At 37.4% G+C, this 17,850-nt stretch overlaps 1 protein-coding gene across 4 annotated transcripts in view; it reads right to left on the bottom strand.

The window, feature by feature from the left end:
- The window catches only part of TLK1 (tousled like kinase 1), a 181,767-nt gene that overhangs the window by 76,773 nt on the left and 87,144 nt on the right, over nt 1-17,850 (bottom strand). For 3 of the 4 annotated variants that reach the window (XM_061435498.1, XM_061435499.1, XM_061435500.1), the window contains exon 3: nt 10,991-11,062. In XM_061435498.1, the coding sequence (XP_061291482.1) occupies nt 10,991-11,062 (72 nt within the window). Of the gene's footprint in view, nt 1-9,884; nt 9,954-10,990; nt 11,063-17,850 lie in introns of all 4 variants that reach the window. The other variant, XM_061435501.1, reaches the window with a different exon arrangement.

The following is a 17,850-nucleotide window of genomic DNA, read 5'->3' as shown; positions in this document are numbered from 1 at the left end:
TGCTTTTTCAGATATAAGGCCACTGCACACTTAACAGATTATGGTATAAATATAACTTTTATACACACTGTGAAACCAAAAACTTCATGTGACTCGCTTTATTTTGGTATTTGCTTTACTGTGGTGGTATGGAACTAAACCGGCAGTATCTTTGAGGTATGCCTGTATAAGATACTAAAACCAAATTTCTCAGTATTGTCAACTGGTGCTGAATGTACTTAAGTGTGAAAACATATTTGTCAGAAAAAAAACATTTGTGAAGTTCTGTCAGTCCAGGCATATCCTGGATTGGCAAATTTGATGAATATGATAAATCATCTTAAAACTAAATATTTCCAAAAAAGAATACCACTCTTTTTCAAAAGACTAACTAGGGTCATTAACTTATAAGTAATATACCACTTTAGTTATACAGAGAGAGCACAGAACAATAGTTGAAAGCTTCACTTTCAAATAAGACGCTGGAGAATTTTAACTATTAACTTACTATATGTAGCAAATTAACCTCTCTGGGCTTCTGTTTTCACAGAAGAGAGGTGAAACTTAAACAGAAATGTCATCTAGCTCCACATGTAACATGCTAAAACTTTATTTTCCCTCCTTCATTAATGGGGTGGTTCCCAACCAGAGGACATTTGCCTCTACCCCAAAGGATACGTGGCAATATCCAGAGACATTTTCGGTTGCCATGACTCGGGGTGGGGGCCGGGGGATGGGCTACAGATATCTAATGTATCATGTAGAGATGCTGCTAAGTATCCTATGTTACACATGACAACTCTCTCCCCACCCCAAGAATTATCTGGCCCCCAAAGTCAATAATGTTTAGAAACCTTGGTTTGATGAATACATTAGAATTATATGTTGACACAAAAACTGCTTGTGTATTATGTGACAACTAAAGGCTGTTATCAAATTTATTTATTCAACAAATACTTACTATGCCTCTATGATGCTTAAGTGCTATACCAGAGTCCACTTTAAAGTATGTCTTCATTGTTAAAGTGACCTGGAATTTTTCTCTTCAAATATTGTTTTCATTTATCAGCTTAGAATTTTCTTGCTCTAAAAATCACCCACCCCCACTAAAAATGTACTTTTTTAAAAAAGGGAAACACTAAAAAAAAGGGGTGGGGGGACCTTTAACAGCTGTTTGTTTTCTAAATAAACTGCTAACTGCTATGTCACTTCAGTCATGTCCGACTCTGTGCGACCCCATAGACGGCAGCCCACCAGGCTCCCCGTCCCTGGGATTCTCCAGGCAAGAACACTGGAGTGGGTTGCCATTTCCTTCTCCAATGCATGAAAGTGAAAAGTGAAAGTGAAGTCGCTCAGTTGTGTCTGACTCTCAGTGACTCCATGGACTGCAGCCTACCAGGCTCCTTTGTCCATGGGATTTTCCAGGCAAGAGTACTGGAGTGGGGTGCCATTGCCTTCTCCAACTAAATAACTGGCCTACAGAATCAAGATTTATTGATTTGTAAGAAATCAAAAATAATCTAGACAGAGTATATCAGAGTTTCTAAGAAGGGAGCCTAAGTGTGTTTATTTTGGAAAGGTGATTCTGACACACACAGTCCTCCACCTTTATGGAAACAGGAACACAGAGCCAGTCAGTACTGGGCCAACATTTGACTTCCAGTGTTTTTCCTTCCAAGACACTAAGGACATATAGTCAACCAGGATAGACCACATCCTTTGCTGTGAACTCGTCATATAACATATTTTAGCACTGGATACTCCATAACTCTAACTGAATATACTTCCTGTAAGAACATGTCCTTTAGGGACTTCCACCACCCTTCACTGGAGTGGCGTGGGTTCAATCCATGGTCAGGGAACTAACTCCCACATGCCATGGGATGAGGTCAAAGAAGAAAAAAACCATGTTCTTTCATGTTTAGTGGTAGACTATTTGAATACAGTTTTTTCTTTTTAAATAAAAGGCAATTCCAAGTAATTCCAAGTATTTCACAGAAACTATAATTTCTAAGTTTGACTATTAGTCTTAATAGAGAAAAAAACACATTTATTCCCCTACTGAGAAAATGTCTTTATTGGTGATACAAAATCCTACTAATCTCACCAAGTACTATAGTAAGAAGTCCGTGAGAAAATACTGCCAGTGGAAGATAAGTAAAGAAGACAGAGGAACTAAATCAAACAGAACACCACAAAGGTCATTAATCAGGCTAAAACATTTCAGAAAATAATGCAGGTTACAGGACACAAAGAATATTTCTTAAAGTTGATGAGGACAGTAAAACTAGATATCTAACAATCTTTAGAAACTGAGTAGGTTTAAACAGAATAAAGTAAAAAACAAAGTAATTCATTTAGGGAGAAACAGGTATAAAAATCTAACTTTCATTGACATTTAACTATACACCACTAAATTAATTTTTCAAGTTTTCTTTCTTACTGGGTCCTCAAACTAGGACATTAAAGAAAAGGTCTGTCCAGGTTATAACGTGTGTGTGTGTGTGTGTGTGTGTGTGTGTGTAGGGAGAGAGAGGAGTAAAACTTAAATGAATTTTAAGAAAAGGTCTGTCCAGGTTATAACGTGTGTGTGTGTGTGTGTGTGTGTGGAGAGAGAGAAGTAAAACTTAAATGAATTTTAAGAAAAGGTCTGTCCAGGTTATAACGTGTGTGTGTGTGTGTGTGTGTGTGTGTGTGTGTGTGTAGGGAGAGAGAGAAGTAAAACTTAAATGAATTTTAAAGAAAAGGTCTGTCCAGGTTAGAACGTGTGTGTGTGTGTGTGTGTGTGTGTGTGTGTGTAGGGAGAGAGAGAAGTAAAACTTAAATGAATTTTAAGAAAAGGTCTGTCCAGGTTATAACGTGTGTGTGTGTGTGTGTATGTGTGTGTGTGTGTAGGGAGAGAGAGAAGTAAAACTTAAATGAATTTTAAGAAAAGGTCTGTCCAGGTTATAACGCGCGCGCGCGTGTGTGTGTGTGTGTGTGTGTGTGTGTGTAGGGAGAGAGAGGAGTAAAACTTAAATGAATTTTAAGAAAAGGTCTGTCCAGGTTATAACGTGTGTGTGTGTGTGTGTGTGTGTGTGTGTGTGTGTGTGTGGAGAGAGAGAAGTAAAACTTAAATGAATTTTAAGAAAAGGTCTGTCCAGGTTATAACGTGTGTGTGTGTGTGTGTGTGTGTGTGTGTGTGTGTAGGGAGAGAGAGAAGTAAAACTTAAATGAATTTTAAAGAAAAGGTCTGTCCAGGTTAGAACGTGTGTGTGTGTGTGTGTGTGTGTGTGTGTGTGTGTGTGTGTGTAGGGAGAGAGAGAAGTAAAACTTAAATGAATTTTAAAGAAAAGGTCTGTCCAGGTTAGAACGTGTGTGTGTGTGTGTGTGTGTGTGTGTGTGTGTGTGTGTGTGTGTGTGTGTGTGTGTAGGGAGAGAGAGAAGTAAAACTTAAATGAATTTTAAAGAAAAGGTCTGTCCAGGTTAGAACGTGTGTGTGTGTGTGTGTGTGTGTGTGTGTGTGTGTGTGTGTGTGTGTGTGTGTAGGGAGAGAGAGAAGTAAAACTTAAATGAATTTTAAAGAAAAGGTCTGTCCAGGTTAGAACGTGTGTGTGTGTGTGTGTGTGTGTGTGTGTGTGTGTGTGTGTGTGTAGGGAGAGAGAGAAGTAAAACTTAAATGAATTTTAAAGAAAAGGTCTGTCCAGGTTAGAACGTGTGTGTGTGTGTGTGTGTGTGTGTGTGTGTGTGTAGGGAGAGAGAGAAGTAAAACTTAAATGAATTTTAAAGAAAAGGTCTGTCCAGGTTATAACGTGTGTGTGTGTGTGTGTGTGTGCGTGTGTATGTGTGTGTAGGGAGAGAGAGAAGTAAAACTTAAATGAATTTTAAAGAAAAGGTCTGTCCAGGTTATAACATGTGTGTGTGTGTGTGTGTGTGTAGGGAGAGAGAGAAGTAAAACTTAAATGAATTTTAAAGAAAAGGTCTGTCCAGGTTATAACGTGTGTGTGTGTGTGTGTGTGTGTGTGTATGTGTGTGTAAGGAGAGAGAGAAGTAAAACTTAAATGAATTTTAAAGAAAAGGTCTGTCCAGGTTATAATGTGTGTTTGTGTAGGTATGTATGTATATAGGAAGAGAGAGAAGTAAAACTTATATGAATTTTAAAAATCAATCTAAAACCTGAAACTCAAGGCCAGTGTTACCTCTGCTGCCAAGTCACTTCAGTCATGTCCGACTCTGTGCGACCCCATGGACTGCAGCCTACCAGGCTTCTCCGTCCATGGAATTATCCAGGCAAGAACACTGGAGTGGGTTGCCATTTCCTTCTCCAAGTATTACCTCTACTTTCAAATAAAATCATAACTTCCAATCAATCTAAGGTCACTAAGTGTTCATGGAGGAAACATTTCAGCTAAAGAATATGTAGAGGACAAAAGGAAATATAAAAACGTAGAGATGGGGATGTACATTAAAACAAAGGTAAAAACAGAAAATGCTCTCCTAATCCAGGCAATTCACAAATACCAGGGAATCAATTTATATATTTAATCAATCATACCATTTAATCAATTCATATATGTCTATGCATAATTTAATACGAAAAAGGAGATTTTTAAATTAAAAAACTATTAAAGAACTATATAAATAATATGACTTGTTCTAAACATGAAAATAATGCACCCCTAAAGCCAAGTGGCACCCCACTCCAGTACTCTTGCCTGGAAAATCCCATGGGCGGAGGAGCCTGGGAAGCTGCAGTCCACGGGGTCGCTAAGAGTCGGACACGACTGAGTGACTTCACTTTCACTTTTCACTTTCATGCATTGGAGAAGGAAATGGCAACCCACTCCAGTGTTCTTGCCTGGAGAATCCCAGGGACGGGGGAGCCTGGTGGGCTGCTGTCTCTGAGGTCGCACAGAGTCGGACACGACTAAAGCGACTTAGCAGCAGCAGCAGCAGCAGCAAAGCCAAGTAAGGTTGTTTTAGTTCTGACTCCCTAGTGTTCTTGATTTCTACTTCCTCCAAAATATGAAAGTAAGAACACACACAACGTGGCCCTTTAAAAATTATTTTTAGAAAAGAATAAAACTAAGCATTAATGCTTCAAAGTGTCTTCAACACCGTAACTTCATTCCAAATAAGGAGGGGGGAAATTTGGATTTAAATATCACGACTATTTCTAGAAATTAAATTCAAATGAGAAAGTTAATTAGATCTTCTTTCATAAAATGGCTTTCATTAATCAACATTAGTTCCTCTTCGCTTTCTGTCACTAGAGTGGTATCATCTACATATCGGAGGTTGTTGACACTTCTCTGAAGACAATCAAGGCAATGTATCTATACCATATTCCTCTCTCATTACAATCATTACAATTCTGAAAGTGCACCAAAGTTTAAATGTTTAGATGCAACAACTGTTCCAGCTTCTGTGTATCTGTAACTTAAAAATCCTTAATCCTAAATAAATCAAATATCCCCCCAAATGCACTTGGATCAAAAAATAAACAATAATTCAATGCCAGTGGATACATGGTAAAAGAACTGATAATTACCCAGAAGGAAGGGGAGAAAAAAGTTTAGTTCTAGAAAAGGATAGTATGTATTTTAAACTGTTCAACTATGATTCAGGTTATAAAGAAGTTGTATAAAAGGAGACAAAAGGATCCTGCAAGGAGAATGGCAAATGGGTGGAAAACACTGATAAAAGGAAACATGGGCTCCTTATCTAATCCTCATAAAATAATCTGTACTTTCTGCCAGAAATAATAATTATCTGCCAGGAGGTAAGGCACACAGACCATGTCTCTAATTCCTTCAGGTATCCTAAGACACTTAAATAAGGCGAGTGACTCCTCTCCCCTGTAAGCTCCTTCCTTGTCTCTCCCATAAATTTTTTTTTATTATTCTCCTCACACCCACAATCCACTCAAGATTCTCTCCTTCAGTTGATATTCTCTGTTTTCATTCTGAAAAAAGAGAAAGGTTATCAGGTATGGAAGTTCACTGATCAGAGGAAAGATTGTTCCTAGTCAGTCCTGTCCACAACTAACCCTGTCCACCGAGTCTGTAACTTCATACCACCTCTGGGCAAAGTTTACTTTAGTTCCTCCTCTCTCTTCAGCACTTTGCTTGTCCCTGTCCCATCAAAGGTCTGCTATGATCCTCTCCCTAGCACATAATAAGTCAAGTCTGTTAAGACTCTGGATACCACCTCCCTTTCTTCACAGTCAAGGTTCTTCCAAGAGCAGTCAATATTTGCTCACTGTCCAATTGTTCCTTAATCAACTACTATCTGGCATCTTGCTCTCATTAGGCTACTAACACTAAGCCTAAGTGACAAATTCTTAGTCACTTTTTAGTTGTTATCTTAGTTGACTTTCATGACATTTAATCCTTGTTATTCTCCTTCTCCGCTGGCTCCTCTTGTATCCACCCCTTTACCTTCTCCTACTCTTTCTCCAGCACACCCATCTTGCCTGCTCACATTTCCTAGCATTACATACACTATGGGTTCATCTTTAAAAGCGGTTTTTAAACTTCTGGGTCTCAAAACCTGTCTACAAACTTAAAAATTGTTGAGGACCCCAAAGAGTCTTTGTTTATGTGGGATATAACTATCGTTTTAACATTTTAGTAGTTAAAACTAAAAACACCAGAACACACAAGTACACAATCAATAAATCATCAGTAATGATGTCATCACAAATCTTACAGCCTTGGGAAATTTTCACTGTAAACTCATGATGAAATGAAAATTTACAAGCCAAATATGTTTTAGTGATACTATAAAAAAGGCAAATAATGTCTTTGCACTATTGTGTGCCAAAACCCACTAAGTCTTCATCTTCAATCTAACCTCCTTCTGGAGCTCCAGATAGCTTCCTCTGCTTTGGCCATTTCACAGGTATTCAAACTCAGCACTGTCCAGAATCTAATGTGTTACCTTTTATGCTAACCCATTCATCTTCCTTCTGTGTTGTCTATCTCACTCAAAGACATTATCATTCATCTGAGGCTGCTGCTGCTGAGGCTAAATCACTTCAGTCGTGTCTGACTCTGTGCGACCCCAGAGATGGCAGCCCACCAGGCTCCCCAGTCCCTGGGATTCTCCAGGCAAGAACACTGGAGTGGGTTGCCATTTCCTTCTAAAATGCATGAAAGTGAAAAGTGAAAGTGAAGTCGCTCAGTCGTGTCCAACCCTCAGCAACCCCATGGACTGCAGCCCACCAGGCTCCTTTGTCCATGGGATTTTCCAGGCTAACTACCTATAAATAATCTGAGGTTCCTCCCTCTCCTTCTCTACCCTCATTCAGTCATCAAAACCTACTTTTAAAATCTAGTGGAATCTGAGAGCTTGTTAGAAATGCAAACACCCACTCCAGATCTGTAAGAACCCTTGGTAATTCACTTGCACATTAAAGTCTGAGCAGCATGGGCCTGGGTGGTTATAGTATCAATAGTTGAGAGAATCCGAAGAAGGCAGAGTCCAAAACACAAACTTGAGAGCACTGTAATTAGAACTCCCACTTGAAATTTTCTCTCTGGTTAAGCCTGGAGTTTTGTAAAGGCAACAGCATTCCTTAACTAAATGATCTTCCCAACTTGGGTTTCATCGTCCTCTCATTTCATCCTATTCACTGCCCCCTTAAGGAGCCTTCTTCATCTCTACTTGTCTTGTTTCCCTTCTTGTCATCTTCTAGAAATGAAATATAAGGGCACTCAAACTCTGACTTTGCCTACCTTTCAGCATTTTTGCATTATCTTCTCTACATAAGAAGTCGGAAAACCAGGTCAATCACCTAGGCAGCTTGTTTTTGTTTTTTCCCCCAAGCTCCTCAGATGAGCTAAAGGACAGTTAGGACTGATAATCACGGCCCTACATCTTGAACAAAACCATGCTGTCGTTGTTCAATCGCCCAGTCATGTCCGACTCTGCGAGCCCATGGACTGCAGCCTGCCACGTGCCATACTTCCACGCAAAAGCACACCCTAGTACCGCTGCCTGCTTTCTTCTCATTCTTTGTCCTTGTCCTCTGAGATGAGCCCACAGGCTTTCCTCAGGACTCAACTATCATCTCTTCTTTGAGGGAAGACCTCTCTTTCCTCTTTCCCTACCTCTCCCCTGCAGGCAGATGGAATTAGAGGTTTCTTGCTCTTTCCTCCCATAGTACCTCGTGCTTGCATCTGTTGTAGCACAGCCCACACTGGTTATGGAACTGTTTGTCCTACTAGACACTGATCTCATGTGAAAGCAAGAACTGTGTCCTACTCATTTTTATATTCTCTGTGCTTAGACATAGAGGTTAGAAGATAACAGATATGTAATAAATGCTTACTGAAACTACATTTTTAGAGTCTGCTGAACAGCCCCAGAGTGATGTAAAATAAAGCAAAACAAGACTGATGCAATTTCTTTCATCCAAGACTGGACAATTTCATTAAAAGACAACCCTTTTTGTTTTACAATTTTACATTTAGAAATAAAAGGCAAGCTCATGCATGAAGTGATTCACATATAAACTACAATGAAAATTTCAGCTGAAGTAATCAACCTAACAGTGAATATCAGATGTTTTTCACTTTTAATAGTAAAAGGATAGATGAAAACAAGAGGTTCTTAGTGTCTGAAAAACAGTACTGGGAAGAGGTTAGAAACCAGGGGGATATTATTAGTAGGCTAAAATCTTCATAAATACTAAAAGGAAGTAAAATGCCCAATCAATGAACCAAAAATGCAAGATATGCATAATATTTATATTATAATGTGGAAATAAATAGCAGGAAGAAAAGCTAAGAGAATGGAGATCAGGGTGAGGTAGGGGTGGATGGTCGAGAATGCTATTAAAAAAATTAATAAACCTTCTACTGCTGTCTATAAAAACAAAAACTATTATCTTAAAAAATAAAAAATGTTATGGTTCAGGGGATGGATTACCAAAAGAATAAAATGACATCAGCAGACAATGGAATACTACATAAACTTTACTATTACGTGTACTGGGGAAAAAAGAAGTATTTCTATCCTGTAGCTCTTTGCTCTCAACAACTTTACTTCATGACCTATGAGAATCTGTTCTGTGATGTATATGAAGTATCACCCCAAGGGAAATCATTAATTGAGCCATCTCATAGTGAAACAAAGTCTTCCAGACAAATCACTTCTTAAAAGACAAACCCCTGCCCCCAAATTTCCTTCTTCAAATTTTAAGGAAAACATATAATCTGTAGTCATTTCCAAAATATTATGCCACTTAACCATTATTTTGTAAAAATTCCAGATGCTGAACACAAAACAGCAAGAGCCAAAAGATTTTGAAAATTTTCTACTGTGACCCCAAATGTCAAAAGAAAGCCAAGTACATCCAACGGTTAACCAAATTGTATTTCAGTGCAAATACCATTAAGGTCTTAAAAAAACTTTTTTTTAACATAAAAATATAGCCAAAAGTGAGCCTTAGAATTCTTTGGTTATTTTCTTTCAAACTGATTCTTTTGGAAGAATTCAAATATTGCATCTACAACTTATTTGGGAATATGGGTACCTAAAAGGAAGACATAAATATATAACCATTACAGGTGATCTAACTTTTCCTGTTTTTCTATTAAAAAAACAAAAAGAAAAATCTATCAAAAACACCAGGTTTAGCGAACCATAAAAGAGAAATATCTAAAATTATTTTATTATCCTTCATAACATAAAACCCTATGAAAGAGGAGGCATGTGAAATTACTACATAGACCCAAACCTATGGAAATATCAAGAAATGTTCCAAAATTCAAGAAACATTCTTGATACGGTTTTTGAAAAAATGTACTTTGACAAGATCTAAACCTACAATTCTTCAGGACTCAGTGTGTATTAATTTGGAAAAAAAAAAAAAAGCTAAACTGTGATAATCTGGTGCTACAGGGGCTACTAACGCTTACCTCAAGGGAACCTACTGCAGATAAAGTCCCGTCACTTGCACAGTCCTTTCAGCTGCCTGCCAGTTGTCTCTGTGGAAGGGAAAGCCTGATGAGTGAGAGCCCTATGCCACACTCCTTTGGAGTGTCAGGGTGCCTGCACAGAACTCCACAAAACTGTCTACCTAGAGATTCCTAGATGCTTTCAATACAACAGGGCTTAAAAAGATGCTGCTGCTAATATTCTCCTTCCACTGAACACCACACTAAATGGCTAAGAGTGTGCTAATGACCTATTGGTATTATTATCATGTGATAAATCTACACTAAACCAAGCAGAAAAAAGACTAAAATGGGTCAAACAGAAATAAGTTAACACTGACAGGGGAAATATACATACACACACACACACAAATGTTGAAAAGTAAGTGACAGAACTCTGTAATTTGAGAAGAAGTATTACAGACTTTTATTTGCAAAAAGTGAAGTTGTAGCATCAACAAATGAATGCTAATACTCAAAGAACCTCCTGTCTAAATATTTTTTAAAATGCCATCAAGAACATCATGCTCAACGTGAACTATACCATGGATCCAAATACCTACTTATAAAATTCCATGTATTTTCTTAGTGGGAAGAGTAAGTGGGTGGGAAAGGAAGGAATTTTTCAGATATTTTTAACCATGTAAAGTGAAAACCAATAGCATGAAATCCCACAAGAAATTTCAAAAAGAAAACAAAAAACGTGTATCTGTATCTCAAAAAGTAAACAAACCTTTACTCAGGACCAAACTAAGAGGGAAGTATAACAAGAAATAGTAGAAAATGGTGAAAAACAACATATTACAAAAATCACGTTCATCTCTTAGAATCATGAATGGCTAGCAACTGAAGAACATCTATACCATTAATATAAAAGTTCATCTACATAACCAAAGAAATTACATTTTCTTTCTAATGTCAAATAGTCTTCAGTCTAATGTTATGCTTCTAAAACAGAATAAAATGCTCCTATAAAAAACAAAGATTAACATTTAGCACAAGTATTAAAGGAGGAAAAAAATTAATTTTAAAAAAGGTGATTCCAACTTTTCCTTCAATAGCAACATATTTAAAATGAAGTTACTCACCTCTGATTCTTTGTCACTCAAAGATCCCAAGCTTCCAAAACTGTGATTAGAGCTTTCATTATTTGTTGAGGCCTGTGAAAGATTTTTTAAAGGTAAAAATTAGGAGTAATTTTAAATGGAACATATTACAAAGTAAATAATCTATCTTTAGAATTAAAAACCTAATTCCTTTAAATAAGGAAGACAAATGAAGTAAAAATAAGAAACATTAAAAAAAAAAAACACCAACGTCATAACAATATAGCTTAGAATGTTTTATTAAATCAATAAAGTTCTATCGTGTTTCAGGAACTGACTTCTTAGCTGATGTTTTAGATTATCAGATTCAGGAGCAAAAGAAGTGAGACGTTATTAGGATAAAAAGAGCCTTAAAATTACTTCCCAATAAAAACTAATCTAATGCTTCCTTTAACTAAAAGTATTATTTGTGTTCCTTAATTCCCACCACAATCTTAGCAAATTCTATCATATCTCATCCTCACCCCTTTGCCTCTTCATATAAACAAATTGGTCAATCTTCAGTTTCTCTTTGTTTGGGATTAGTCTTTCAAAAGAATCTTTTATTAATTTGACCATGTTAACTGCTTCACTGAAGAGTTTCTAAATTTCTTTTACAATATTTTGGACTGTGACAGTAATGAGCTATCTCTGTCAAATAACATTTTCTATGTTACTATATGTTTCTATGATGCTTATTATTTTGTGGACTTTTTGGAAATATTAGTACATTAGATCGATGTCTTGCAGGAATGTTTAGACCAGACTAGAGCATATATGCCAAAGAGGACATATGAATGAACTTCCTGGACAGGTCGGCCAGCTGATAGCTCTATGTTTCCCTTCAATCTGTAAGAGTAACTATTAATCCTACCATTATGAGGTTGCAAATTAGCCTATAATTACGCTAGACTGACAAATTTCCAATTGATGACTGATAGGACATATTGCATATATGTCCAGGGCTATGCTGTAAAGGCTATTTTTAACACAAAACAGTACTTGAACTAAGATTCAAGCACTATTTAGAGGAATTTATAATCTAATTAAGACAAGATTATCAAATTAGAAACAGGCAACACCATAAACAGAAATTAAAGAGTGATAAATTAGAAAGATTCAGGGCAATGGAAGCAGTGACAATGTTTCTGAGCATCCCTAAACCCCCAAACCTATGTTTACAACAAAACCAGGTGACAAGGAATCTCCATAAATCTCCCTAAAATAGTACGTGGGAACAAATCACCAACAGAACCTGCACTGTATGAGAAGAAGCAGAAGGAAACAGAGTGTCTGACACATCTGAGAAGAGAGACTCCCCAAATAGCTATAACTGGAAGGATTTCTGCATCTACTTGAAGTCTAAAGCTGGAGCAGTTAGCCTCTATGGTAAACTGATCTCTCATTAACAGCGTCCCAATGAGCATAAACTACTGAGCATGCAATCGGAATTGAGCACATTAAGTATAATGAATATAAAGAAATAAGAACAGTGGGGAAGAGAGCAAAGCCTTAGAAATCTTAGAAAGCAAATGCCACACTTCTGAAGAGTTCCCAAAAACAACAGCAGAGGGAGCTCTGTAAGAAATGCCACCCTAAACCAAAGCAAGAAAATGATGTAGATCAATCACATGAAATTAGAAGGGGGAAAAAAGCAAAAGCACAGAATTACATCCTGATAATAAAAGCATACCAGGAAAATACACCCACTAAATAGATGAATTTATAACCAACCATTTCAAAATGAGCTAGAAAAATGACTCAAGACATGAAATAATAACACAAATCAGATGTCAAAAAACTAAGAAGGTAATGGAATTCAGGAAAGTATCAGAAATTGAAAAAAAAAAATTTTTTTTTTTTTTTTCAAAAATAAAGATTAAACCTGAATGAACCCAAGAGAAAATACATACAACAGATAATGCTTTAAAAGAACAAGAAGGTAAAAAGGAGGAACAGTTTTGGAATCAAATGAACTGAAGAGATTAAAAGGGTGAGAGAAAGCAATCACTTAATAAAGTAATAAGGATCCAACATTCCAGTAACAGAAGTCTTTAAAAAACACCACTACAAGAGAACAAATTAGTAAAGACTGCAATTTGAAAAAACTTTTTTGAAAACAGAAACCAAAATCTGAAACTACTGACTGAAGGAGCACCACAAACACTTAAGAATTCAGCCAGAAGGCCAACATCTGATTTTCCAAAGGCAACACTTTACTTTTGTCTGAAGAAAACCGAGCAACATATTTCAGCTATTCAAGGAAAAAACTATGAATAAAGTATCTTATGTTTGGTAAAATTGATTTCTCATCACATGGAAGACACAGATAAACTTATCAAAATGCCAAAAATTGGGAAACACTGCTCCCATGATGGCAAGCAGTAACATTCTTGCTGACACAGATTAGATAAGAAGTACATGGAATAGAGTATAAAATTTAATGGCTAAATGTATACAAAATGTTTTGAAAACTATGGTATGGAAATTCATGGAAAGCACAAGCAAATTTTTACACTATTTTCAATAATCTCTGTGGTCATTGTGATAGTACACACATTGTTGAGACTGCTGTGTGTGAGATACAGAAAGGAGGAAATAAATACATAAATTAATTAAATTATTTTAAAAACATGAGATTTTTACCTTTCAAAAAAAATACACACCCCACAGACCCTGCCATGAGTAATAACCCAATATCTCTTATCAGAACAACATTCACACAGATAACAATAAATTCCAGAAAAAAAGTATATAAAACAACTACCTAAAGGCACTTGAGCAATCAAAAACAGGCAGAATCTGGTTAGAAGACAATATTTGGAAGGAAAAAACAGAATTGGATGGGTTTCCTATTTCTACAGCTTTTGCCTGAGAGAAGGCCCCTAGATTGAGCTGCACAGAGCAGCTGAAATTTGAATCAAAAGATACAGTCTTACTGGCTTGAAAATTGGGAGTTTGAAGCTGCCACAGTAATGGAAAGTGAGAAGATACATACTGGAAAATAAAGAACCACAAAGAGAGAGAGAACCACAAAGAACTGTACCCATATTTCTGGCTGGTCACTGACCTATGCAAGAGTGGAACAGATTCTAAGCATCCAGTAAGATCTGCCATCCTCTTCAGGGAGGCACAGTTTAGATTTCAGTTCAGCCAAATTAACTGCTTGCAAATACAAATAATAACCAAAATACTAACACTCTCCATAAAAACACACTAAATCCCAGAGTTACTACAATGTATCATTACAGTATGCAGGATATAATACAAAATTTCTTAGCATATGAAGAAACAAGAAAATGAGACCCATACTCAAGAGAAAAGACAATCAATAGAGAACAACCACAAGGCAACCCAGATATTAAAATTAGCAAAGATCTTAAAGCAGCCACCTGTAAATACGCTCAAGGCAAGAAGGGAAAATAAACTTGTAACTAAATGAACAAGTTGGAAATTTCAGCAGAGAAATAAAAATATCAAAAAGAGCCAAATGGAAATACCAAACTGAAAAATTCACTTTCTAAAATAAAAATTCACAGTATGGGTTTAACAGAGAATGGATAAAGTATTGAAGACAGATCAAAAATTAGTCCAACTAAGAAACAGAGAAAAATACTGAAAAGCAGTTATCTGCTAGACACTATTAAGTAGTCTAACACATGAATTTGGAGTCACAGAAGGAGAGAAAAGGACAAAAAAAAATTTTTTTAAGAAATAGGCAGAAACTTCTAAACATTGGTGAGACATAAATTTACACACTGATGATCCCAAGCAAGATAAGTACAAAGAAAATCATATATAGCTATATCACAGTCAAACTGCTGAAAAACAAAGTAAAAAAATCTTACCACAATGAGGTATTACCTCATATCTATTAGGGTGGCCATCATCAAAAAGACAAGAAATAACAAGTGCTGGTGAGGATGTGGAGACGAGAACTCTCCTACACTGCTGGTTGGAATGTAAACTGGTGCAGCCACTAGGGAAAACACTGTGGGGTATCCTCAAAAAAGCACAGAACTACCACGCGCATGTGTGCACACTCAGTCATGTCTGACTCTTTGTGACCCCAGAGTAGCCTACCAGGCTTCTCTGTCCATGAGATTCTCCAGGGAGAAATATTCAAGTGGGTTGCCATTTCCTCCTCTAGGGGATCTTCCTGACCCAGAGATAGAACCCACATCTCCTGTATTAGCATGCAGATTTTTTTTTACCACTGATCCACCTGGAAAGCCTCCGTATCCTTGCCAAGAACTACCATATGTTTTAGGAATTCCATTTCTGCATGTTTATCTGAAGAAAATAAAAACAGTAACTCAAAATTATATCTGCACCTCAATGTTCACTGTAGCATTGTTTACAACAGACAAGACATGGAAGCAACCTAAGTGTCTATCAATTGATGAGTGGGTAAGGAAAATGTGGTGTGTGTATGTATATATATGTATATAAGAACACTATTCAGCCATTAAGAAAAAGGGAAATCTTTCCATTTGTGGCAACATAGAACCTGAAGACACTATGCTAAGGGAAATATGTCAGAGAAAGACAAATACCTTCTGATCGCACTTTTGTGTGGAATCTTAAAAAAACAATAAAAATTTAAAAGCCCAAGCTCAAAGATATAGAGAAGAGATTGGTGGTTTCCAGAGACAAGTGGGGGATGGGGGAGAAATGGATAAATGGGGTCAAAAAGTACAAACTTCCAGTTATAAAATAAATAAGTCTTGGGGATATAATGTACAGCATGGCAACAATAGTTAATAATATTATATTTGCATATTTGAAAGTTGCTGAGAAAGTACATCTTAAAAATCCTCATCACAAGGAAAACAATTGTAACCATGTATGGTGATGTTAACTAGACTGTGGTGATCACTTTGCAACATACACAAATATGGAATCATTATATTGTATACATGTGATCTAATCTAAATGTAATCTTAAACATCACTTATACTTCAAAAAAAAAAACCTTACAATTAAAAAAAAATAAAATCTTGAAAGCAGCCAGGGAAAGAACACATATTACATTCATGAGAACAAAAAAGGATATGACTGACAGCTAGCTTGTCACAATTGGTACTGGAGGTCAGACTTCATCTCTGGAAATGGAAGCCAGGGGAACTCTGTACTGAGACACGTAAGGCGCAGATGAGGAAAGAGAGGCCTTGGGTGCACAGCTACACACTACATGAAGACACTCGGCACCTTTCTGTGCTAAACTAGAAAGGCGGCAGCCAAACTTAAACTCTTCAGGCTGAAGATTACAGAATTTCTCTCTAGGAAAACAAACCATGGTTTAAGAGACAAGACTTACAGACACCAAGAATCAAAAATCTCTCAGAAGAAGGACCCAGTCAACTCATCCTACTGAAGTAAATCCTGCCTACTCAAACAACACTTCCAGTAAGTGTTCCAGTGCCTAACGTACAGATATGAAGAAGGCCCCATATCACCAGATATCGGAAGAATATAAACAAAAAAAATTTTTTTAAGCCCAAAGGCAAAAGACAACCCAGGAAGCAGAAAAAAAAACTTCATACAAAAATAAAACTATCACTCATCTCACACGCTAGTAAAGTAATGCTCAAAATTCTCCAAGCCAGGCTTCAGCAATACATGAACCATAAACTTCCAGATGTTCAAGCTGATTTTAGAAAAGGCAGAGGAACCAGACATCAAATTGCCAACATCCGCTGGATCATGGAAAAAGCAAGAGGGTTCCAGAAAAACATCTATTTCTGCTTTACTGACTATGCCAAAGCCTTTGACTGTGTGGATCCCAATAAACTGTGGAAAATTTTAAAAGAGATGGGAATACCAGACCACCTGACCTGCCTCTTCAGAAACCTATATGCAGGTCAGGAAGCAACAGTTACAACTGGACATGGAACAACAGACTGGTTCCAAATAGGAAAAGGAGTACATCAAGGCTGTATATTGTCACCCTGCTTATTTAACTTATATGCAGAGTACATCATGAGAAACGCTGGACTGGAAGAAGCACAAGCTGGAATCAAGATTGCCGGGAGAAATATCAATAACCTCAGATACGCAGATGACACCACCCTTATGGCAGAAAGTGAAGAGGAACTAAAGAGCCTCTTGATGAAAGTGAAAGAGGAGAGTGAAAAAGTTGGCTTAAAGCTCAACATTCAGAAAACTAAGATCATGGCATCTGGTCCCATCAGTTCATGGGAAATAGATTGGGAAACAGTGGAAACAGTGGCTGACTTTATTTTTTGGGACTCCAAAATCACTGCAGATGGTGACTGCAGCCATGAAATTAAAAGACGCTTACTCCTTGGAAGGAATGTTATAACCAACCCAGATAGCATATTAAAAAGCAGAGACATTATTTTGCCAACAAAGGTCCGTCTAGTCAAGGCTATGGTTTTTCCTGTGGTCATGTATGGATGTGAGAGTTGGACTGTGAAGAAAGCTGAGGGCCGAAGAATTGATGCTTTTGAACTGTGGTGCTAGAGAAGACTCTTCAGAGTCCCTTGGACTGCACGGAGATCCAACCAGTCCATCCTAAAGGAGATCAGTCCTGGGTGTTCATTGGAAGGACTGATACTGAGGCTGAAACTCCAATACTTTGGCCACCTCATGCAAAGAGTGACTCATTGGAAAAGACTCTGATGCTGGGAGGGATTAGGGGCAGGAGAAGGGGACGACAGAAGATGAGATGGCTGGATGGCATCACCGACTCGATGGACATGAGTTTGGGTGAACTCCGGGAGTTGGTGATGGACAGGGAGGCCTGGCATGCTGCAATTTATGGGGTCGAAGAGTCGGACACGACTGAGCGACTGAGCTGAACTGAATACCCTAGTAACAGCAAACTACGAAAATGAAAC

This window comes from Bos javanicus, chromosome 2 (assembly GCF_032452875.1).
Source record: "Bos javanicus breed banteng chromosome 2, ARS-OSU_banteng_1.0, whole genome shotgun sequence".
Lineage (NCBI taxonomy): Eukaryota > Metazoa > Chordata > Mammalia > Artiodactyla > Bovidae > Bos > Bos javanicus.
Note: the sequence above shows the minus strand (reverse complement) of the source record. Positions and strands in the feature narration are given on the sequence as shown.